We start from the raw sequence: 24,072 nt of genomic DNA, 5'->3' as shown, positions 1-24,072 counted from the left end.
TGCGTCACGACACCAGGCTAATTTTTGTGTATTTAGTAAAGATGGGGTTTCACCATGTTGGCCAGGCTGATCTCGAATTCCTGACCTCAAGTGATCTGCCTGCCTCGGCCTCCCAAAATGCTGGGATTACCGGCGTGAGACACCACATCCAGCCAAATATATTTTTTCAAAGAAATGGACTCAAGTAATTTACCTCTATAGTTCTAGAATGTATACATTTTAAGTGTAAAAACCCTTCATAAAGAATCACTTTTCTGGCCAGACATGGTGGTTCACACCTATAATCCCAGCACTTTGGGAGCCAAGGCAGAAGGACTGTTTGAGACCAACCTCCGCCACATAGTGAGACCCTGTCTCTACCAAAAAAAAAAATTCCTTTGCCATTTCTAGAAGTAGAAATATAACTTCTACTTGCACAAATATTGGAAACACTCTTCAGAGAATTTTCTCATCTTTGTTTTTCTTGCTGTTGATTTTACTACATAGACTACCTTCATATGTCCAGCAAAATTCTAATAATTAAATGAGTATTGCTTTTTATTCTAGAATCAGCCTAGAGTAGCAAACCATTATGTTTGAACACAATATTACAAACATTATCATTAGGCAACTTAATTAGATAACACTTGTAGAGCATTTACTGTTTGCCAGCCATTGTTTTAATTGCTGAACATACATTAACTTACTGGTCATAACATCTATGAGTGCTACTAATATTATCCTCATTTACAGATGATAAAATTGGACATTCACATTAGACTCAACTTTAAAAGATTACCTTCTCTTTGTCAGTACCTGTCATTGAGTTAGAGGTACCTACCTGCATCCCTCATTAGTTCGTTATTTTCTTAAAGGTTATTTAATAACTGAATCCTTCAGTACTCTTACACTGAAGACAATGTAACTTAAATCCATATAGATTGATTGAATACATAGACCAGGAGTGGAATTTTGTAGATCTTATGTCAGCTTTCTTTTATCAACTTTTTTTTTTTTTGAGGCAGAGTCTCACTCTGCTGCCCAGGCTGGAGTGCGGTTGCGGGATCTCGGCCTCGGCTCACTGCAAGCTCCGCCTCCCGGGTTCACACCATTCTCCTGCCTCAGCCTCCCAAGTAGCTGGGACTACAGGCGCCCGCCACCACACCCGGCTATTTTTTCTGTATTTTTAGTAGAGACGGGGTTTCACCGTGTTAGCCAGAATGGTCTCAATCTCCTGACCTCATGATCCACCCGCCTCGGCCTCCCCAAGTACTGGGATTACAGGCATGAGCCACTGCGCCCGGCCCTCTTTTATCGACTTTTATCTGGAGGACTTTTTGTGATCTGCAGGGTCTCGGGGAGCAAGAGCTTGGAGGTAGGACAGGGTTTGGAACTCGTCTCCTCTTCCCGTCCAAATGGGTTTGTTTGTTTGTTTTAGGCAGAGTCTCGCTCTGTTGCCCAGGCTGGAGTGCAGTGGCGCTATCTCGGCTCGCTGCAAGCTCCACCTCCCCGGCTCAAGCATTCTCCTGCCTCAGCCTCCCAAGTAGCTGCTACTACAGGCGCCTGCCACTACCCCCAGATAATTTTTATATTTTCGGTAGAGATGCGGTTTCACCATGTTGGCCAGGCTAGTCGCAAACTCCTGACCTCAAGTGATCTGCCTGCCTTGGCCTCCCAAACTGCTGGGATTACAGGCGTGAGCCACCGTGCCTGGCCCCAAATGGGTATCTTAAAGCAGCAAGAGGTTTGCTACTATACAGGTCTCAAATTTCTCTCCATCTCCTTTTTACACATCACCCCTGATTTTAAAAATGATAATATGTGTACTATAAAAGAGCAATTTGAATAAAATATAGAAATCTTTGGCTGTTATTAAAAACTTATTGGTGTCAATATATGGGAAGTGATTCTTTAGAATTACAGTGAGGAACACTGTAATTGTTGCAGAAAATTAAAATACAAAACTAAAGGGACTTTGGTTTTTATGGCCCTTTGGACCTGTATATTTAGAAGGAAAACTTACTACCTATAAAAAAAGGTTACAAAATTATTACATAATTATGTTCTAACAGACGAAATCACTCATTTTTCTGCTGAAAATTTAAATCTTGTATATATTAAAGTATTTTATGTAAGAATTTTGCTATAAAATTACATTGAAAAAGTACATCTAACTAGTATAATTTTCTGTAATTTACTGAATAATTACTAATTAAGCACTTTCTCTTTGTAAGATATTGCCTTAGGTACAAATATTTTGTGACAGTTTTTATTTGCAAAGATTATCTTAATTTCTAAACTAATACAGCATAGTTGTTTTTCATAAATGAAAAAGTTTACATTGCTTACTGCTTGTTAGTACTGCTGCTTTAAAATATTTAATAAGTATTTCAGGCTGAGTGCAGTGGCTCATGCCTGTAATCCCAGTACTTTGGGAGGCCAAGAGCAGGTGGATCACGTGAGGTCAGGAGTTCAAGGCCAGCCTGGCCAACATGGTGAAACCCCTTCTCTACTAAAAATCCAAAAAAAAGGCTGGGTGCGGTGGTTCACGTCTGTAGTCCCAGCACTTTGGGAGGCCAAGGCAGGTGGATCACAGGGTCAAGATATCAAGACCATCCTGGCCAACATTGTGAAACCCCATCTTTACTGAAAATATAAATATTAGCTGGGTGTGGTGGCATGCGCCTGTAGTCCCAGCTACTCGGGAGGCTGAGGCAGGAGAATTGCTTGAGCTGGGGAGGCGGAGGTTGCAGTGAGTCAAGATCGCGCCACTGCACTCCAGCCTGGAGACACAGTGAGAGACTCTGTCTCAAAAAAAAACAAAAACAAAAAAAACAAAAACATTAGCCAGGTATGATGGCACGCGTCCGTAGTCTCAGCTACTCAGGAATCTGAGGCAGGCTTGAACCCGAGGTGGGGGTTGCAACGAGCCAAGATCGTGCCACTGCACTCCAGCCTGGGTGACAGAGTGAGACTCTGTCTAAAAATAATAATAAGAAGAATAAATACAATATTTAGTAAGTATTTTATATAACGTTCCATCAGCATTTACACTTGCGAAGTCTCCATCACAAATCTTTGCTGATTTGAGTGTTAGGAGCCCAAGTCTGATGCTGACAACACTGCTGATTTTAATTTCAAGGCAATCATTTTCAATGTAGAATTTTACCTTAGATTAAGAAATTCTACTCCTTCTGTTAACTGAAAAGATCTTAATAATTCTACTGCTGCTTATTTTTATGTAATATTTTAATCATAGTAGCTTAATAAAAATCATGATTGTATTGTTTTCAAGGAGATTCTAATAGTTAAATAAGTTTTTGTTTCTTTATAGACATAAATTTTATGGCTTAATGGTTTATAATCTTTTCCAAGAAAATTGTATTTTTCTAAATTGTTTACTCTGGAATGTTACTATGGAAAGGCACACTAAAGTAGAACCCACAGAATGTCCACTTCCACCAGCTTAGTGTCTTAAATCTTTGCTTCACAGAAGTTCTTGCTCAGGAATTTACTCATTCAGCAACCTAAAATTGTTTTTTGAGCACATACCAAGCACAGGGTTCTGAGCAATGTCTTAGGAAGACCATCAAGGTGAATAAATGAGTGTTTCTACCCTGAGGAATTTATCAAAGATGTTAAGTTATCTCCTTAGAGATTTCAGGCATATAGGCATATGCTATGTATACTAAAGATGGTGTGGCATAAGAGTACATATAGTCACCAACTTAAACTTGTTTGACTTGGCTGGGCGCAGTGGCTCACACCTGTAATCCCAGCACTTTGGGAGGCCGAGGCAGGCGGATCACAAGGTCAAGAGATCGAGACCATCCTGGCCAACATGGTGCAACCCTATCTCTACTAAAAATACAAAAATTAGCTGGGCATGGTGGTGCATGCCTGTAGTTCCAGCTACTTGGGAGACTGAGGCAGAACAATCGCTTGAACCCGGGAGGTAGAGGTTGCAGTGAGCCAAGATCGCACCACTGCACTCCAGCCTGTCAACAGAGCAAGACTCCGTCTCAAAAAAAAAAAAAGACTTGTTTGACTTATGATCCTTCAACTTTACAATGGTGCAAATGCTATACACATTCAGTAGAAATCGGTACAATAGTCCCTTGATGCTGGGCAGCAGCAGTGAGCCACAGCTCCTGCTTGGCCACATGATAATGAGGGCAGACAACCAATACTCTACAGTGTACTGTGTTGGTAGATTATTTTGCTCAACTTTAGGCTAATGTAAGTGTTTTCAGTATATTTAAGGTAGCCTAGACTAAGCTGTGATGTTTGGTAGGTTAGGTGTATTGTATCTGTTTTTGACTTAATGATATTTTCAACTTTTGATGAGTTTATGGGGAAGTCACCCCATGGCAAGCTGAGGAGCATCTGTATAAAGAGGTAAAGGAGCTCAAAGGAAAGAGGCAAAGAATGCTGGGAAATTTGGAAAGCTTCTTGGTTTGGATCTTGAAGAATAAACAGTATTTTGTCAGCTTGAAATTTCTTTTTTTTTTTTTTTTTCTTTTTTTGGAGACAGAGTCTCGCTCTGTTGCCCAGGCTGGAGTGCAGTGGCCGGATCTCAGCTCACTGCAAGCTCCGCCTCCCAGGTTCAGGCCATTCTCCTGCCTCAGCCTCCCGAGTAGCTCGGGCCATAGGCGCCCACCACCTCGCCCGGCTAGTTTTCTGTATTTTTTAGTAGAGATGGGGTTTCACCGTGTTAGCCAGGATGGTCTCAATCTCCTGACCTAGTGATCTGCCCGTCTCGGCCTCCCAAAGTGCTGGGATTACAGGCTTGAGCCACCACGCCCAGCCTGTCAGCTTGAAATTTCTAAGAGGAGGCTATTTCATGCAAGAAAATGGTTTTAGGTTTGGATTATTGTGAAAATGGAAGCAACAGTAAAGCAAGGAGGATAGTCAAAAGGCGTATAATTTTTAAGGGGTAAAAGCTAATTAAATTTTATTTAGTTACAGCCGAAATGTAGCAACCAACTAGTCATAGCTGTTGCTACTTTTACAGCACTTGTATATCATGATTTAAATTTGTGTGTGATATGATAGTTGTAATTTGTTTTCAGATATTGAAAGCAAATAAAAGCAATCTTTGTTTTGTGGTACATTTTGTTGTGTTTTTTAACTTATGTTTCAACAGGAACAATATAAACAGGCATTCCCATCACAGTTAAAGAAACAAGAGTCATCTAAGAGCCTGAAGAAGGTTATTGCAGCTTTGTCAAATCCAAAAGCAACCTCTAGTTCACCAGCACATCCAAAACAAATATTAGAAAACAACCACCCAAATCCATTCTTGACAAATGCACTTTTAGGTAATCACCAACCAAATGGAGTTATTCAAAGTGTCATTCAAGAAGCTCCTCTAGCACTTACTACCAAAACTAAAATGCAGAGCAAGATTAATGAAAACATTGCTGCTGCAAGTAGCACTCCTTTTTCCTCACCTGTAAATTTGAGTACAAGTGGGAGAAGAACCCCTGGCAATCAGACACCTGTAATGCCCTCTGCCTCTCCCATCCTGCATGGTCAAGGGAAGGAAAAAGCAGTTAGCAATAATGTAAACCCGGTGAAAACACAGCGTCACTCCCATCCTGCAAAACCTTTAGTGGAACAATTCAGAGGAACAGATTCAGACATTCCCAGTAGTAAAGATTCTGAAGATTCAAATGAGGATGAAGAGGAAGATGATGAGGAAGAAGATGAGGAAGATGATGAAGATGATGAATCTGATGACAGCCAATCAGGTTATTTTCATTTTAAAATTTAAAGTATTTCTCTAAATGCTATATGAACCAGACATTTTAAAGCATTTCTTAATTCAGACTTAAAATCACTGTGATTTACTGTGTTTCACACAGCTTTGTGCATTTCTATAATGAGCTCGTAAAATACAGGAGTAATTGATACTGGAAATCCTAAGTCAGATTCTCAGCTTGTTATTCATTTGACATTAAACAAATAATCACTTTAGGATGAATACAAATGATGCATAAATTAAGACATAATTTCATCAACTTGCTTAATTTTTATTTCATTCAGGACCACTCTTCTTTCATTTCTTCTGCTACTTGTTAAAATGTATCACCAGGTGTTTTGAACAAAGATAGAATTATAGTCATAGTCATTCAGAAAGTACCAAAAACCTAAATCTCTATGAATGTTCCATCAATAACAGAAAATTTGTTAAATAACATATAGATGACTCTCTGATTTAATTTTGAGTCACTTTTTTTTTTTTGCTGGATCGGGGGTTAACTTCTTTGCATTTTTATTTTCCTTCCCTCTCCTCATTCCACAGAAGATTGAAAACATAAAATACAAGAGAGCTTAAATTGTGAATACAAAAATGAAATACGTATTATAAACATTTGTGGATTTGTTACTGGTCAACTACAGATTCAACTAATTTTTTTAGCAGCTAATCTGAATAGGAAAATATACTCAGCTGTACAATTTATAGTGTCCATAAGTTAAAAACAAACTTCGTGCTCAGGGTAAGAACCACTCTTCCTGGGGTTTCCATAAAACAACTTTGTATGATAGATCATAAATATCAATATTCATTACTTTAAAAACTTTTATAATGAATTTCAATATAGGCAAATGATATCACACAAACCAGAATTCCACAGAAGCTATTGTTCTGTGAACTATGAGGAAACAGTCTAAGTATTACTCCTATGTTTATCAAGTTTAATCTAGTAATAGATTTTACATATCTAGAGGAACGGATGCATCATACATAGAACTACATAGCTAGAACAAACTTAAATTATTGAATTATCCTACTATAATTATTTCTGTAGGCCTAGTTTTTTGAGAGGCCGGAAAAGCCTGATGAAGTCTTGTATGTAAATAGAAAAACTGCAGCCAAAAAACCAAGAATCTCCTGTTGAAACTGGTTTTCTTTTACTCCAGAGCCCAAATGGAAGTATGATGGTAGTTCCAGATTTCTCTTTCTCATATTTGACTTACTGTACTTCATAAGCTATTGGAATCTGTTAGTTTGAATAGTCAATTTAATCCCCGTTTACTTTAGTTTCTCCATTAAATAAAAAATTATTTTGACACCAAGCAGAACTCATCATGTGAATAATGTCACATGAGAACTGTTTTATGATTAAAGTGTTGAGTAAAACTTACACTTTAAAAAAATTTTTTTGAAGATTTATATCCTGCATACACTGTTCTCAAATAGCTTATAACATTTACTCTGTAGGAAAATTGCTCATTTGAGTTCTCATTCACAGTTGCTGGTTCCTGAGCTAGTCCATTTAGATACAAACTGCAAATTATTGGTGATTATCTAGTTATAATATACAAATGCTTCTTTTACTTCCCAGAATCAGATAGTAATTCAGAATCAGATACAGAAGGATCAGAAGAAGAAGATGATGATGATAAAGACCAAGATGAATCAGATAGTGATACTGAAGGAGAGAAAACTTCAATGAAACTGAATAAAACAACTTCCTCTGTCAAAAGCCCTTCCATGAGTCTTACAGCTCACTCAACACCTCGTAACCTCCACATAGCAAAAGCCCCAGGCTCTGCTCCTGCTGCCTTATGTTCTGAATCCCAGTTACCTGCTTTTCTTGGTACATCTTCTTCCACACTTACTTCAAGCCCACACTCTGGTACCTACCCTTTATTTTTATTATTCTAAAGTAGAAGTCAAACCATAGCAAGAATTTTTATTGATAGAGTGTTCTGGAGATGATCTCACTGGAATCAAGATTAGAGTTAGATTTTAGGTTGGCTAAGGAAGGTCAGCATGTATTTTCAAAGAATATGACTTATAACCTGGTCTTTTTTTTCCCCCTGATTTTCCAGTTTAAGGATCTGATTAATGACAGTTCTTTTGGTTTTGAACCTTTTCTGCTTTTGTGTTCAGTTTGTGCTTCTAGAATGTAGAATTTAATTGACAGTTGGACTTTTTTGTACACTTGACCCTTGAACGCAGGATTTAGGAGCACTGGCTCCACACACAGTCGAAAATCTACATGGAACTTTTGGCTTCTCAAAAATTTAACTGTTAGCCTACTATTGACCAGAAGCCTTACTGATAACATGAATAGTCAATTAACATATGTTGTATGTGTTCTATGCTGTATTACAATAAAGAGAAAAGACAAATGTTAGTAAGAAAATCATAAGCAAGAGAAAATATATTGACTCTTCATTACGTGGAAGTGGATCATTATAAAGATCTTCATTCTCATCTTCATGTTGAATAGGCTGAGGAGGAGGTGGATTGGTCTTGCTGTCTCCTGGGTGACAGAAGTGGGGGAAAATCTGAATATAAGTGGACTCACACAGTTCAAACCCATGTTGTTCAACGGCCAACTGTACTTTATAAAGAAGCTCACTTGGTTACTTAAGATGCTATCTGCCCAACATGTAGCCAGTGTCGTTTCTATTAGAGAGTAGCAATCTTATTCCATTAACATGCCATGTCCTTTTTTTTTCCTATTTGACTTTTTATAAATTCCTAGAGGTCTTCATTAAACATTTCTACATTTAATATTCCAAAACTACTCTCAGTTCTCATTCCATGTCTAAGAAAATATAGATGTATACAGTAAAATATTTTGTTATTTTACTTATTTCATTCTCCTCTTGTCAATTTCTAGCTTTGCTTTCATTTACCACATACCAGTATGATAGCCTACTAATTTTAGATGAGTTTATTTATGTTTGTGAAACTTGATCTCGGTCTTTGAAAATTTTTACATAAAATCATAATCCTGATCCTTGGTGGTTTAGGTTAATTAAAAGACCTGGTAGTGTTTTTGACTATGGATATATATGGACATAGAAATTAAATCATCTTTAAATGTATGAGCCAGCTGTTGAAATTTTTCAGCATCCGAAAACTCATATTTTCAAAGTCAACAATTTAAAAAAGTTTTCTGAAACCTCTTTCTGTCCTGCTTCTCTAGCCATTTCTTTAATAACAAAATGAGAGGAAAGGTATATATTTTTACCTTGAATTGTATTTTCTTTAGAGAGAAAAACTGGTTATTCTGTCATTCAGACCTAAAAGAACAAAAAAGCCCCCTGCCTTATACAGTGTTTTATTGAAAACCATCTAAAAATAATGTATAAATTATAGAAATACACTAAATAATCCAAGTCATTAACATATACTTTTTAAAAGAAAACTTTCTAAACGATCAAGATTATTATCTCTATTAATGAATTTTTTATATTAACCAATTGAATTTTTTTAAAGGCACTTCCAAAAGAAGAAGAGTAACAGATGAACGTGAACTGCGTATTCCATTGGAATATGGGTATGCAAAATAAGGTTTCCCTTTTTCTTTTTCCCCCATATATTTATGCACGTTTGATGTATACTTGATTTCTTATTCTCTACAATTAATAAAAGAAGTACATAGCTGCATAGTATTTATTAGAGCGGAAGAGCCAGAGCAAAGGGCAAGGAATTTGGTATATCAGAAAACTGAAATTAATCCTGTTTCCTGGAGGTATGGCAGAGCTGGGGTGGGATGATACAGCCAAGTAGGAACATGACTGATAAAGAACCAAGAGCAAATCAGATGGCAAAGGGCAGGAGTACAGTGAGATTGTGAGAAGTTTTTGTGAAGATAGAATTAAAGGACAGTAAAAGCTACTTTGGTCAAAATTGAGGGACTCAACCAGAGTTTGGCTAAAATGGTTTAATTAGAAATGACAGCTTTTAGACTGAATGTACGTGAACCCCAACCAGCAGAGAGCCAGGTTTACTTTACTCCTCTGTTAAAGCTTTTCAGATGTAAAAATCACTATACGTTGACACGTTACTGAAATGTCAGAGTACCCAAAGTAATCAGTTACGATTTCTAAGCATTTTGATGGAGTTTAATATATAAATTGAATAATTAATTTTTTAGTTGAATTAGCTAGAAATCTAAATAATTTTGACAGTTAATATATTTGGGTTGTTTGAGGAGTTTTTGTTTTCATTTTTCATGTTTTCTAGAGAACATGTATACTTTAACTTATTTTTAATTTTTAAAAGCTGTCTTAAAATTAAGTATGTTATAACCTTCATTTCTGTTATGTGTAGCTGGCAGAGAGAGACAAGAATAAGAAACTTTGGAGGGCGCCTTCAAGGAGAAGTAGCATATTATGCTCCATGTGGAAAGAAACTTAGGCAGTACCCTGAAGTAATAAAGGTACATACTTTTCACCAAATAATGTACATTTGGTGCCTATTAAGCATGATCATGTACAAAAAAAAAGTGTACTCCTTTCTCAGATAAAGTTCCTTGATACTAAATATTCTCTTGTATGGGACTATTGTACTTAACCTAAATTTATCTCCTATAAATTTATAGCCCCTTGATAGAATATGCAAAACATTAGTGTCCTGAAGCTAGCTATACATCAAAGCTGGGTTGTAATTATTAAAACCTGAAGTGGAAAAATATGTGATTTTTTCAGTATCTCAGCAGAAATGGAATAATGGATATCTCAAGGGACAATTTCAGCTTCAGTGCAAAAATAAGAGTGGGTGACTTCTATGAAGCCAGAGATGGACCGCAGGTATCCACTTTTTAAAAAGTATAGTCTTTGAACCAAAAAGTAGTACCATAACCTAAATGAAGTAAATTTCACTACACTCTGGAGCATTGCCTTTCTTTAATTAGTTCATATGGCTATACATATAACTTTGTGGTAAGCACTCATTAAGGCCTCAATTAACTATGTTTCAGTAACAAGGAGCTTTGACATAATAGGTATCTTTTTCATAAATAAGTAAATTTTTTCTGTTTTTATTAATTCAACCAATAACTTTACAATTTATATAGGTATAAAAGCATCTGCATATTCATATGAAATATAGGAAAACATTAGTTTCCTGAAAAGTACAGCTAGTTTTAAAAACTAATTTGAATATGAAGACCCTATTATAATCAGTCAGTCCAAAAGAGGATATATATGTCCTAGTGTTTTGGAAGAATCTTGTCCATTTGATTATCCCACACTATATGTTGCATTTTCACAAGTTTGATAAGTTTTTTTGTCATTTCTTAAAACTAGGTGAATGAAATTTCTGGTTTTTGCAGAAATTCAGTTTTTACATTAATTGGTGCACATTTCTGAACATATCACCACAGCTCCCTTTGAGCTTATAGTGTTAAGTATACATCCTCACTAGTCAGCAAAAAGAACCCACCAAGGAGATCTCATTTCCTATATGTTTTCTTTAATGCTTTCTCTTTGTTCCTTAGTTGTATTCAGCTGCATGTGCTTATTATTCCCTTTAGCTGCATTGAAAGGGGTCCCAGTTAAGGAGTGATGAGACCTAGATTCTTGTTAATCTGTGAAATACTCTTGTAATTCTGAACAGTAACAAAATAGTGCCCACTTTGCCCACAACTTTGTTATCTGCCAAATAGAAACAATTTTAATATATATAAATATATTACACTTCTGTCTCATAGGATTATGGCAAGATTAAAATGAGATCATATGCATAACAATGTTTCAAAAAGGCTAAAATGCTCAGCCACCTAAAGTTGATATTTTCCTTCTTCATTGAACCTGTCTCTCTTCTGTCCCATCATAATGCATAGAAAAAATTTTTTTGCCAATTAATATTTTCTTTGTGAATAGGGAACTTTTCTATCCTATCTTACCCTTAAATTTTATGATTTAGAAATGGAAAAGGTCTCCCTCATTCTGTAAGAGGTTTATTTTGAGTTTGGAAGCTTAAAGGAGTTTTTTAAGGTCACACACAAGGCTGAGACATAACTAGAACTCAAGGTTTCTGAAAAAGTAATCTTTTGCATACATCATGTAACCTATTTTCTATTGTAGTCCATGACTTTTAAAGAAAGAAGTTATGTCCAGATCTACCTGTCTCTTTATTGGTAGTTCTAAAATGTCAAAATGTGTTTATCTGAGATTTATAGAAATATATGGAAATATATTCTAGGGTTTTCTATTTTTTTAAACAAAAAAAATTTTGACTTAGACTAAATCTGTCACCAGATTCTTAGAATTTTAATGAACCACAGTGTTACACATTCTATATACACTGCATCAGTTTTAAAGTCATTATTAGAAACTTTAAAAATTATCATTTTAAACATTTTTGTTTCATGTTGTCACATTCTTACTTGTATTATTTATGCCAAAGATATCTTTGTGATTTTAAGTTCCATAGATTTTTGTTCTGAGAGGAAAGCTAATTGGTATTTAACATATAAAGGATTTTGTTTTATATCAGTGATAATTAGACCTAATCTATAAAGCCTCATTACACAGAATAGAATGTTCCTTGACATGCATTCACTTTTTATTAAATATAATCAGTGTTTTCCAAATGCACACTGTCTTGTTGAGATCAGTTCCAATCAAGGAAATAGGATGAATTACTAAAGCCAAATATGTTAAGCTGCCAACATTTCAGCAGAATGCTAGGGGAAAATATTCGTAATTTCGAGAGCATTTCTTTTAGCTAAAACCAAAATTAGTACACAGGAATTCAGGATACTTTTAGAAAACAACAATTAAAGGTAAGTCATCCAAAAAAGTGTTCTAGTTAATTAATTAGAGATGCATATAGTTATAAAACCATGTACATTTTTATATACTGGATTATGTGATTAATAGGTTTAAGCATATGGTTAACTGGAAATATATGTCATTATATAAGAATGTTCTCTGAAAACCAAGATTATATATTTTTGTTATAGTAATTATGATGTGAAATAATTTTGATCACACTGAATTTTGTAGAAGATGTAAAATATAGGGTGGCACAAAGCTACTGTTACCATGCAATGATGATCCTATGTATTTACAATATATCTGCTTTTATGCAAATTGTATAAATGGTTTGATGATGAAACATGTTTTAAAAAGTGTGCATATTAAAAGACTAGAAGGAAATGTGTCAAAACTAATAATGGATGTAATGGTGATAGCAATGGATTTTTTTGCTTTCTACGTTTTTTGCATGTTGTGTCTTTTCAAAAATTTGCTTGTTTTATGTATATAATGTGAAAAACAGGCCAGGCATTGTGGGTTACACCTGTAACCCCAGCACTTTGGGAGGTCGAGGCGGGCAGATCACTTGAGCTCCAGAGTTCAAGACTAAGCCTCAGCAGTGGCGGGCGCCCCTCCCCCGGTCTCGCTGCTGCCTTGCAGTTAGATCTTAGACTGCTGTGCTAGCAATGAGGGAGGCTCCGTGGGCATGGGACCCTCCGGGCCAGATGTGGGATATAATCTCCTGGTGTGCTGTTTGCTAAGACCCTTGGTAAAGTGCAGTATTAGGGTGGGAGTTACCCGATTTTCCAGGTGTTGTGTGTCTCAATTTCCTTTGGCTAGGAAAGGAATTACCTTCCCCCTTGCACTTCCCAGGTGAGGTGATGCCTTGCCGTGCTTCACCTCTCCTTGGTTGGGCTGCACGGGCGGACCAGCGCCAACTGTCCGACATGACACGCCCCAGTGAGATGAACCCGGTACCTCAGTTGAAAATGCAGAAATCACCCGTCTTCTGTGTTGCTCACGCTGGGAGCTGGAAGCTGGAGCTGTTCCTATTCGGCCTTCTTGGGCGCGCTGACAGCTCTATTCTTAATCACTCTCCTATTAAAACATTTTCCTGGGAAGTATATTTTTTTCATCATTTGTTAATCTTAAAAGATATCCCAAAACCCCCAACATTAGTCCTATATGTTCTAATTTTACTTAACACATTACAAAAATTGCATCAGCGGAATTCCAATTCTTCATATATTATATATAAAATTTAGGAGATAACACTCTGCTAGAAGATAATATCTGCAGTGCAGAATTCTGGGTTTTTCTCTAGTTTATTGAGACAATGATTTGTTCCTTCCAGGAGTATAATTTACATCAAAGGCCATTCATCTCAACATTAAATACTAAAGAGTAAAAAAGTTAATTCAAAACAAAAAACAAGTCCCCTCACCCCCAAAGTCTATACAGCAACCTATGATAAATCTGAAAGAGAAGCAACAGCCCATCAACATTTTATTTCAGAATAGATAAAATCATTAATTTTTTCTTACATTTAAGAATTTCTTTGTTGTTGATATTATTTTTAAAGAAAATCCCTAATTGAAAAAATTTTTTTCTTTAAAAAATAATATTATTGTGGCATATTTACGTGCAATAAAACAAAATCATTTTTAAGCATGTAGTTTGGTAATTTTTTTAGGGACACAGTGCTTTGTTTATTTTTCTTTTCAGCTTTTATTTTAGGCTCAGGGGTACATGTACAGGTTTGCTAGGTGGGCAGGCTATACATCACTGAGGTTCAGTGTGCAAATGATCCTGGAGCACAGTACCTGATTGGTAGTTTTTCAACCCCCACCCCTATCCCCCCCACCACCACTCTCCCCACTCAAGTAGTCTCCAGTGTCTGTTGTTCACATCTTTGCATTTGTGGATATTCAATGTTTAGCTGTCACTTGTGAGAACATGTGATATTTAGTTTTCTGTTCCTTCATTATGTTTCTTAGGTGATGGCCTCCAGCTGCATCCATGTTGTTATAAAGGATAAGATATCATTCTTTCTATGGCTGCATAGTATTCCTGGGCATATGTATACCATTTTCTTTATTCAGTCCACTGTTGATGGGCATATAGGTTGATTCTATGTCTTTGCTATTGTGAATAGTGCTGCAGTGAACATGTGAGGGCATGTGTCTTTTTGGTAGAACAATTTATTTTCCTTTGGGCATATACTCAGTAAGTGGGATTGCTGGGTCTAATGATAGTTCTGTTTTAAGTTCTTTGAGGAATCTCCGCATTGCTTTCCACAGTGGCTGAACTAATTTACATTCCTACTATCAGTGTATGAAGTGTTCCCTTTTCTCTGCAATCTTGCCCACATCTATTGTTTTTTGACTTTTTATTAATAGCCTTTTATTTTTGAGATGGAGTCTTGCTCTGTCACCCAGCTGGAGTGCAGTAGTGCCATCTCAGCTCACTGCAAGCCCCACCTCCCAGGTTCACGCCTTTCTCCTGCCTCAGCCTCCTGAGTAGCTGGGACTACAGGCACCCGCCACTGCACCCGGCTAATTCTTTTGTATTTTTAGTAGACACAGGGTTTCACTGTGTTAGCCAGGATGGTCTCAATCTCCTGACCTCGTGATCCGCCTGCCTTGGCCTCCCAAAGTGCTGAGATTAGATTACAGGTGTGAGCCACTGCACCTGGCCAACAATAGCCATTCTGACTCGTGTCAGAATGAGATAGTATTTCATTGTGGTTTTAATTTGCATTTCTTTGTGATTAAGGGTGTTGAACATTTCTGTGTATATTTGTTGGCTCCATGTATTTTTTTTCAGGAGTGTTTGTGTCCATTTTTTAATGGAGTTCTTTTTTGTTTTTGTTGAATTAAGTTTCTTATAGAGTCTAGATATTACACCTTTGTCAGATATATAGTTTGTGAATATTTGCTCCCATTCTGTAGGTTGTCTGTGATAGTTTCTTCTGCTGTACAGAAGCTCTAGTTTAATTAAGTCTCACTTGTCAATTTTTATTTTTGTTGCAGTTGCTTTTAGGGACTTAGTAATAAATTCTTTGCCAAGGTTGATGTTCAGAATGGTATTTCCTAGGTTTGTTCCTAGGAATTTAAGTCTTTAATCCACATAGAGTTAATTTTTGTATATGGTGAAAGGAAGGGGTCCAATTTCAATATTCTGTGTTCATCTAGCCAGTTATCCCAGCACTATTTATTGAATAGGGGAGTTCTTTCTCCGTTGCTTGTTATTGTTGACTTTGTCAAAAATCAGGTGGTCATGGGTGTGCAGCCTTATTTCTGGATTCTCTGTCCTGTTCCATTGGTCTGTGTGTCTGTTTTTGTACCAGTACCATGCTGTTTTGGTTACTGTAGCCTTGTAGTATAGTTGGAAGTCGGGTAAGTGTGATGCTTCCAGCTTTGTTCTTTTAGCTTAGATTGTTTTGGCAATTTAGGCTCTTTAGGTTTCATATGAATTTTAGAATAGTTTTTTTCTGATTCTGTGAAAAATTGCATTGGTGGTTCGATAGGAATAAGCATTGAATCTGTAAATTACTTTGGGCAGTATGGCTATTTTGACAATGTTGATTCTTCCTATCCATGACCATGGAACGTTTCTCCATTTGTTTGTGTCTTCTCTGATTGCTTTCAGCAGTGTTTCGTCATTTTTGTTGTAGAGATCTTTTACCTCCTTGGATAGCTATATTCCTAGGTATTTTGTTCTTTTTGTGGCTATTATAATAAATGAGATTGCGTTCTTGATTTGGCTCTCAGCTTGGATGCTATTGGCATATAGAAATGTTATTGATTTTTGTGTATTGATTTTGTATCCTCAAACCTTACTGAACTCGTTTATCAGTCCTAGGAGCCTTTTGTGAAAGTCTCTAGGGTTTTCTAGGTATAGAATCATATTGTCTGTTAAGACAGATAGTTTGATTTCCTCTCTTCCTATTTGGATGCCTTTTATTTTTTCTTGTTGAGTACCATGGATATTTTGCTTAATCATTTTTTGATTCAAGATATTTCTGGGCTTAAGATATGATTTTATATGTATTTATTAATATTAACAGCAAGCATTTGTTGAAAATATTAACTAACTTTTGTATAGTACAATAAGATGAGAGGTGTGTGAGCTTATATTATTAAAATTTAGGTAAATTAATCATTTACTGAAGGACGACAATGTAATTATTACCTTTAAAAAAAGAGATGCCCTTAATTCAAGAAAATAGGATTACAAATGAAATGGGGATAAAAGGCCCAGCATGGTGGCTCATACCTGTAATCCCAACACTTTGGGAGGCTGAGACAGGAGGATTGCTTAAGTCCGGAAGTTCAAGACTAGCCTGAGCAATGTATCAAGACTCCATCTCCACAAAAAATAAAAATATTACCTGGGCATGATGGTGCATGCCTGTAGTCCCAGCTACATGGGAGGCTAAAGTAAAAGGACTGTTTTAGCCCATGAGTTTGAAACTGCAGAGAACTATGACCATGCCATTATACTAGGAGGACGACTGTCTGGGTGACAGATTGAGACCCTGTCTCTAATTAAAAAAAAAAAAAAAGGGAAGAAAGAAATAGGGAATAAGATACACTTAATGTATCCATTATCAGTTTTATTTATTTTGGTCCACAGATGTAGTGAGGAATTTGTAGAATCGGCTACTTTTCAGCATACTGATAGTTTTCAAGCACTTCTTACCAGCTTCTGTAAAAATCTTGATTTTAGAAGAGTGATAGACTTCATGGAACAAAACAATTGTAATAATCTCTATAAGCCCATGCTGTACTGGCTGGCTGCCTTTTAATGAACTTCTGTTGGCAGTTTTAGAAACCCGTTTGAAAATGGTGTAAGGTAAATAAATTTCTTACAGACTTCTGTTTCATCACATTATAAAAAACTTGTTGAATAAAATGTTGTTGTTTTTATTTTACTTTGTGTTTGATTGTCAGAATAAAAGAAAGTAAGGTTGAGCTAGACATGTTTTGGTAATAAAATAGCATTATTTTTATTGACCTAAATATAATATTAAGGTAAGAGGTATTTATATATTTCTTAGGAATAGAGGAAGGCATCAAAATAAATTGTTAATGACATACTATTTTGAAATACATGATGATCTACCTTGAAATGCATTTTTTGTGAATTGTAGTAAGCTATACATCTAAGCATGAAGACCTTAACTTTATTTTTTTCAAACAGGACGTTTAGAAGCATTAGAGTATGGAATGTCTACTGTTATCAGGCCAAAAAAAGCATAAAATTGAAAGATACAAGGAAGAAGCAAGTTTAAAATGACTCTGAAAATGTTGCTTTTTTTCTTTGAGATGTTGCATTTAGAAAAAAGTAGTGTTTCTTCTTTTTAATGCACAAGTCCATAAAAAGTAAAATGTCTACAGTTCTTAATGAAAAGAGCCTTTTTTTCTGAGTCATTTAATCAGTAAATATTTGTGACAAATACTTAATGTGCCAGGCATTTTTTTCCCTAAGTAGATGTCCCCTAAAGGCATTTTCCCATAGACAAATTGTGAACACACCTTTGAGTACAGAAATGAAATTGAAAGCCTGAATTTGAAGAAAAACTAATGTTCATAGAGAAACTGAAGAATACAAAAAAATGATTGTTGGTTTAGAGAAGCTTATTCTCTGGGGAAGATAAAACAGTAGGCAGAATACTGCCCAGCTAAAAATTAGGGTTTTGTTAAGAGGAGGCTTCACAGTAAGGTAGGCAACACACAGTTTCTGGCACAATTTAATGCTGGTAATTATTTCAAATTAAGTGAAGAACAAAAGATTGGAAGTCAACAACCAGAGTTCTAATTCAGCTCTGCTGTTAACTGTCACACCTAATGCAACATAGCCGTGGGCACGAATGGACACTGAGAACATGAAAGATCAGTACCAGAAGTCTAAAAGTCTGGAAATTTATGTCACTGATCTACCAGGTAGGATTTTTGTGGCTAGGCAAGGCCTATACTAGGAGGACGACTGTATGAATCGAAGGATATAGGAGGAGGAGATATTGAAAGTCGTTGACTATTAGAGGATGACATACTTTAAGTAGAAAACATAGTCAGCATTGTGGAAACAGTTGTATCAAACCACATCTTTCTCACGTGTTTTTAATAGATGACACCTTTCCTCACAGTTCTTACTGTTTCACATCTAAAGTGCTATGTAGTGTATGGTATAATAAGCTATATGACTAGGGTGGCTTAAGAATATCTGTCATAAAGTTTGTAATCTATCACCCTTTCACTACCTACCTCTGGCACTATTAAGTAGCTAGAAAGAGACATAATACTGAATTGTGAAAAGGCATAAAGAAATCCAACAAAATTTTGATTTTTTTCATGATGTTAATTTTTTTATGTGAATTGTCAAATTTCGTCACAAATATCTGATACCCTTTCTTTGCTCATGCCCTAAGAATTTTTTTTAGTTCTAGCAGGGTAATTTAGTATCTTACATTACTTACGCTGAAGCTAACTTAATTCTCTCATCTGTAATGTAAATGCATAAAAGAGGTCTTTAAGATCGATTTGCTTTTAGGTGTGACGTTCTAAAAGTTTCATATAAACAAATTGGGAAGTAAAGGATTCTGAAAGTATAGTTTCAAAAGGAATAGTAGTAAAAAATTAACTTTGTTTACTTAAGCTATGATTAAATTTACTGAAAATTATTTAACCAGAAATCAATTTGGTAAATGATCAATCCACTGAATGACTGATAGGCCTTAAATTGTCAGACCAATTGCCTTAATCCAGATTTAAAACATGCACCACAAATATTTTACTACCAGAAGCAAGGACTGGGATAGATACAGGTCTCAATCCAGAAAAATATGAGAAGAGTAGGGGAAAGTCTCTCCATTCACTTATATAACACTGAGCATTCAAGAAGGACAGTATTAGGCATCTCAAATATTAACTTGGGAAGCTGGGCATCTAATGGCACAGGACTGTAAATCCATGGTGAAATTGCTGCATCAAAGTCTTGGTGATACTAAAACTTTTTTAAAAAGTCATCAATAACTTGGCAAATAAATCATTCAGCTAATCGGCTTTTAGTGGACTGGGAGACTGCATTTACATAATTATATACTGCTTTTCCCAAAAAATAACTCAGCTTACAAGTATTTAAAAAATGGGAGCAACAAAAGAAAAAGTCAAGCCAGAATGTGTAAAATTGAATCAGGAATGAGACTTGAGAACACATCCCATTAAGACTAAACGTGGCTGCTAAACCACATATTTACTTTAGCTTTCAGTGAAACGTGGGAAACCCAGTTAATTAGGCAATTTACTGTCTATAAGATAAGGTGAAAACAAACCAGTCCCTCATGAAGGGTTCACCTATCCTTTGGAGTCATTTATTTATGAAGACTGTATAACAGAAATGTTGAAATAGGAAGGTCATATTGAAAATAAATTTCATGATCTCTTTTGAATTTCTGAATACAGAAAATAAGAACTCACTAAAAGGAAATATTTTCTTTCTTTAAAAGTCTGTTTATAAGTCATAAAAAAGTTGAGCAATAAATTTATTTTCCAGTTTTCTCAAATATTTCTCCATCCTTATTTGTTCAGTAAGAAAACCTCATTGCCACTTGTTTCCCTTTTCCATGTTGTTTAGAGACTACCCCAAACTTTAACTGCCTTTCTGGTCTTTGGCTTTCCTCCTTCACATCCAGGCAGTGTTCAATTTCAGTCAGTTCTCTCTCCCAAAAGACCAATGTACTATTCATCTCTCTTTCCAGCTCTAATTTCTGTGCTCTAATCCAGGCCATCATAATTTTTATATGGGCAGTTGAGACGGCTTTCTCTCCCAAGCTCTAAACTCTTTTTCTAACGCATTACTGAGGGTGTGGTCCTACGGTCACCTGCCTTAGAATAGACTGAGCCCGAGGTCCTTCTTAAAAATGTGGTCCTTTAGGGAAAAGGACTCTCTCTAGCTGACCTGTAGGTAATGTTATGCCTTGCTCGGAGTAAACGTGCCTCAACAAATATTTAAGTAGTGAAAACTTCATTTTTATAATATATTACAGCTTTACAGTGTACTTGCACTTATTTCATTAACTTGTTTACCTGGATTATTCCATCTTCCAAAATAAAACATAAACGCTTTTCTTTTTATCCTTCTTTCTCTTTGTAGTATTTATGGAAGTGAATGTATTATTCACTAAGAATATAAATTACCAACCCTTGAAAGCAGAATTAGAATAATGTAATTAACATAATCTTGTCCAGGCGCGGTGGCTCACACACGTAATCCAAACGAAGGCCAAGGTGGGTGGATCACCTGAGGTCAGGAGTTTGAGACCAGCCTGGCCAACATGGCGAAACCCTGTCTCTACTAAAAATACAAAAATCAGCCGGGTGTGGTGGCAAGTGCCTGTAATCCCAGCTACTTGGGAGGCTGAGGCAGGAGAATCACTTGAACTTAACAGGTGGAGGTTGCAGTGAGCTGAGATTGCACCACTGCACTACAGTTTAGGCCACAGAGTGAGACTTCATCTCAAAAATAAATAAATAAATAATAGTAATAATAATAATCTTTTGCTATCTCCATCTTGTTGATCATCTTTTCTTAGCCATGTTTTAAAAATCTTAACAACAGTTATTTTCAGGAAATATATACTATCTTAAGTCTTAGAAATCAAGAAAAAAATTCTTTTGATATATATTAATTAAATTCTTATAATTAAATTGATATATAAACATTAAATTCTTCTGATAAATAAAAAGCCAATGGCATGTGAATCAAATGATATAAATTGTATTTGTTTTTCCTGAGGAAAAATTTATTGAGAAAAATACTATTTGTTCTCACCCACAATTATTTTGGCTCTTCAATGAATTAAAGCTGTAGTATAAGTTTCAGATTTTCCTAATGATTCTTTTCTCATTTTCTAAAATCTAGGAGTCAGAAGACATTATAAGTAATCCAGTATATGCAATCCCTTTAGAAAGTATTTACTTTTTAAATGCCAAGGGCAAAAATGTGAATGATATGGTCACTATATTTGTCTGGTAAGTTTTAGGCACCAACATATTTTGTTCCTCTTTTGACACAGGTGTATTTTCCTAGCTGAATAAAAACATAACTATGTAAAAATTATATCTGGATAAGAAAAGTTGATAAAACTCTTAAAATTTTGGCCAAAAATTGATTTTACTAATAAGATACTTTAAAAACCAAATGCAGATTTGTTTATAGGATTTTATTAGTCCCTCTTCTCTTCAAGTATCATGAATGTCACCTTTATATTTTTCAATTTATATGATACATGCTGCCTTGGTGCTTAAGAACATAATAAAAAAATGAAAAGCTAAACTAATCAAAAGCTTCCTATGCTGGTGAACATAACCTAACATAAAACTATTCTGATGTCTTCCTTTTTAGTGGCTTATGGCCTAAAAATACACTTTGTACGTCTATTGTTCCTACTGACTTCATTTGGAATCTCAGCAAAAGATTTTCATTTTCCTCAGAATTAATTTTTAAAATTATTTTAACATAAGAATTACTGAAAGGAGTTAGTATAGATGTTATTTTTAGCATATATATGTATGAACATATGCATTAATTTTTTTCTGACAGTCTTTTCTTGACATAATCTTGGCTGTGCTTTTATAGCTAAATGTTATGATCTGTCACTTATCAAGTATAAGAACATCTTTATACCATCAAGTACTCATAGTGGTCAGGAGCACAGGTTTTAGAGTGAGACAGTCATGGGTTTGAATCACAGTCTGTTCTTTGCTGTCTATTCAACCTTGCTCAGCCTGAATTTCCTCAATTGTAATATAAAGACGATAAAACCCACCATATGAGGTAGAAATGTTGTGAAGATTAAAGTGTAGCCTATTTAAAGTATCTGGAACAAAACACAATACTTGGAATGTAGGATGTAGCTATTATCCATAATCATGTACAATTTAGTACCCATTAACTGCAATATTCATAGACTCCTTGCCCCAGGTTAGGCAAATCATGTTTAACCTAAAACTCAAGAACTTTGGGTTATTTTTGGTTACACAGTTTCTTCTAGTGTCTCAAGCAAAATTTCTGCTTCAAGGATATTTTTAGAGAAAAACACATTTAAAAAATTTCCTTAACCTTCATACTGAAGGAATTAACTCTTAAAAAGAAACAGTAAGACAGTTATTTTTAAAATATGTCTCCTATATCTGAACATATTATTTTTCGACTATAAGGTAATATAACATAGTGTATTTATTTTGATTGACACATGCAGGATACATGTATTTATGTGCTAAGTTGTATTATTATTATTTTATTTATTTTGAGACAGTGTCTTGTTCTTTCGCCCAGGTTGGAGTGCAGTGACGTGATCTCAGCTCTCTGGCGCAATCTCAGCTCACTGCAACTTCCACCTCCTGGGTTCAAGCGATTCTTCTGCCTCAGCCTCCCAAGTAGCTGAGACTACAGACGCACGCCACCATGCCCAGCTGATTTTCGTGTTTTTAGTAGAGATGGGGTTTCACTGTATTGGCCAGGCTGATCTCGAACTCCTGACCTTGTGATCCGCCCAATTTGGCCTCCCAAAGTGCTGGTATTATAGGCATGAGCCACTGCACCCGGCCACAAAATTATTCTTACAATACACTAGCATTGTGTTGGTGTGTGCCTCCACTAGGAGGCTTATAATGGGAAATCTCAAATATATACAGAAATAGATGGACTGATAATATATACCTTGTACCCATCATAAGCTTTAGGAATTATCATTTTGACCAATATTGCTTTACATATACCCTCATCTACTTCTCCCTTCCAAAATTTGTTGAAGGAATGTTTCCATTTGTAACTCTAAAAGATAAGGACTCATGACCACAGTACCATTATTATATTTTTAATATATAATTTCTTTTTAATTTTTTCATTTTTGTGAGTACATAATAGGTATATATATTTATGGGGTACACGAGTGTTTTGTTTTGTTTTGTTTTTGTTTTTTTGAGATGGAGTCTCGCTGTGTCGCCCAGGCTGGAGTACAGTGTGCCATCTCGGCTCACTGCAACCTCCACCTCCCGGGTTCAAGCCATTCTCCTGTGTCACTCTCCCAAGTAACTAGTACTACAGGCACCCACCACCATGCCCAGCTAATTTTTGTATTTTTAGTAGAGACGGGGTTTCACCATGTTGGCCAGGCTGGTCTCAAACTCCTGACTTCCGGAGTTCCATCCGCCTTAGCCTCCCAAAATGCTGGGATTACAGGTGTGAGCCACCGCGCCCAGCCACATGAGATACTTTGATACAGGCATACAATGCAAAATAATAACATCAAAGTAAATGGGGTATTCATCACCTCAAGCATTTATCCTTTCTTTGTGTTACAAACAATCCAGTTATACTCTTTTAGGTTTTTTTAAATGTATGATAAATTATTGTTGATTGTAGTCACCATGTTGTGCTATCAAATACTAGATCTTATTTATTTTACCCACCTATTTTTTATAACCATTAATCATCTCCACTCCCTTTCCCCTCTCCTCTCACTATCCTTCCCAGCCTCTGGCAACTATCATTCTGCTTTCTATCTCCGTTGAG

The 24,072-nt window shown here is 35.8% G+C and overlaps 1 protein-coding gene across 50 annotated transcripts in view; it reads left to right on the top strand.

Annotated features, from left to right (window-relative positions):
* Positions 1 to 24,072, top strand: part of BAZ2B (bromodomain adjacent to zinc finger domain 2B) — a 315,913-nt gene that overhangs the window by 186,949 nt on the left and 104,892 nt on the right. For 20 of the 50 annotated variants that reach the window (XM_077957025.1, XM_077957023.1, XM_077957022.1 and 17 more), the window contains 5 exons: positions 5,126 to 5,732; positions 7,332 to 7,625; positions 9,224 to 9,284; positions 10,061 to 10,169; positions 10,438 to 10,539. In XM_077957025.1, the coding sequence (XP_077813151.1) occupies positions 5,126 to 5,732; positions 7,332 to 7,625; positions 9,224 to 9,284; positions 10,061 to 10,169; positions 10,438 to 10,539 (1,173 nt within the window). The remainder of the gene's footprint in view (positions 1 to 5,125; positions 5,733 to 7,331; positions 7,626 to 9,223; positions 9,285 to 10,060; positions 10,170 to 10,437; positions 10,540 to 24,072) is intronic. The other 30 variants (XM_077957032.1, XM_015110210.3, XM_077957017.1 and 27 more) reach the window with 3 other exon arrangements.

Source organism: Macaca mulatta, chromosome 12 (assembly GCF_049350105.2).
Source record: "Macaca mulatta isolate MMU2019108-1 chromosome 12, T2T-MMU8v2.0, whole genome shotgun sequence".
Taxonomy (NCBI): Eukaryota; Metazoa; Chordata; class Mammalia; order Primates; family Cercopithecidae; genus Macaca; species Macaca mulatta.
The sequence above is the reverse complement of the archived record's forward strand: the minus strand, read 5'-3'. Positions and strand labels throughout refer to the sequence as shown.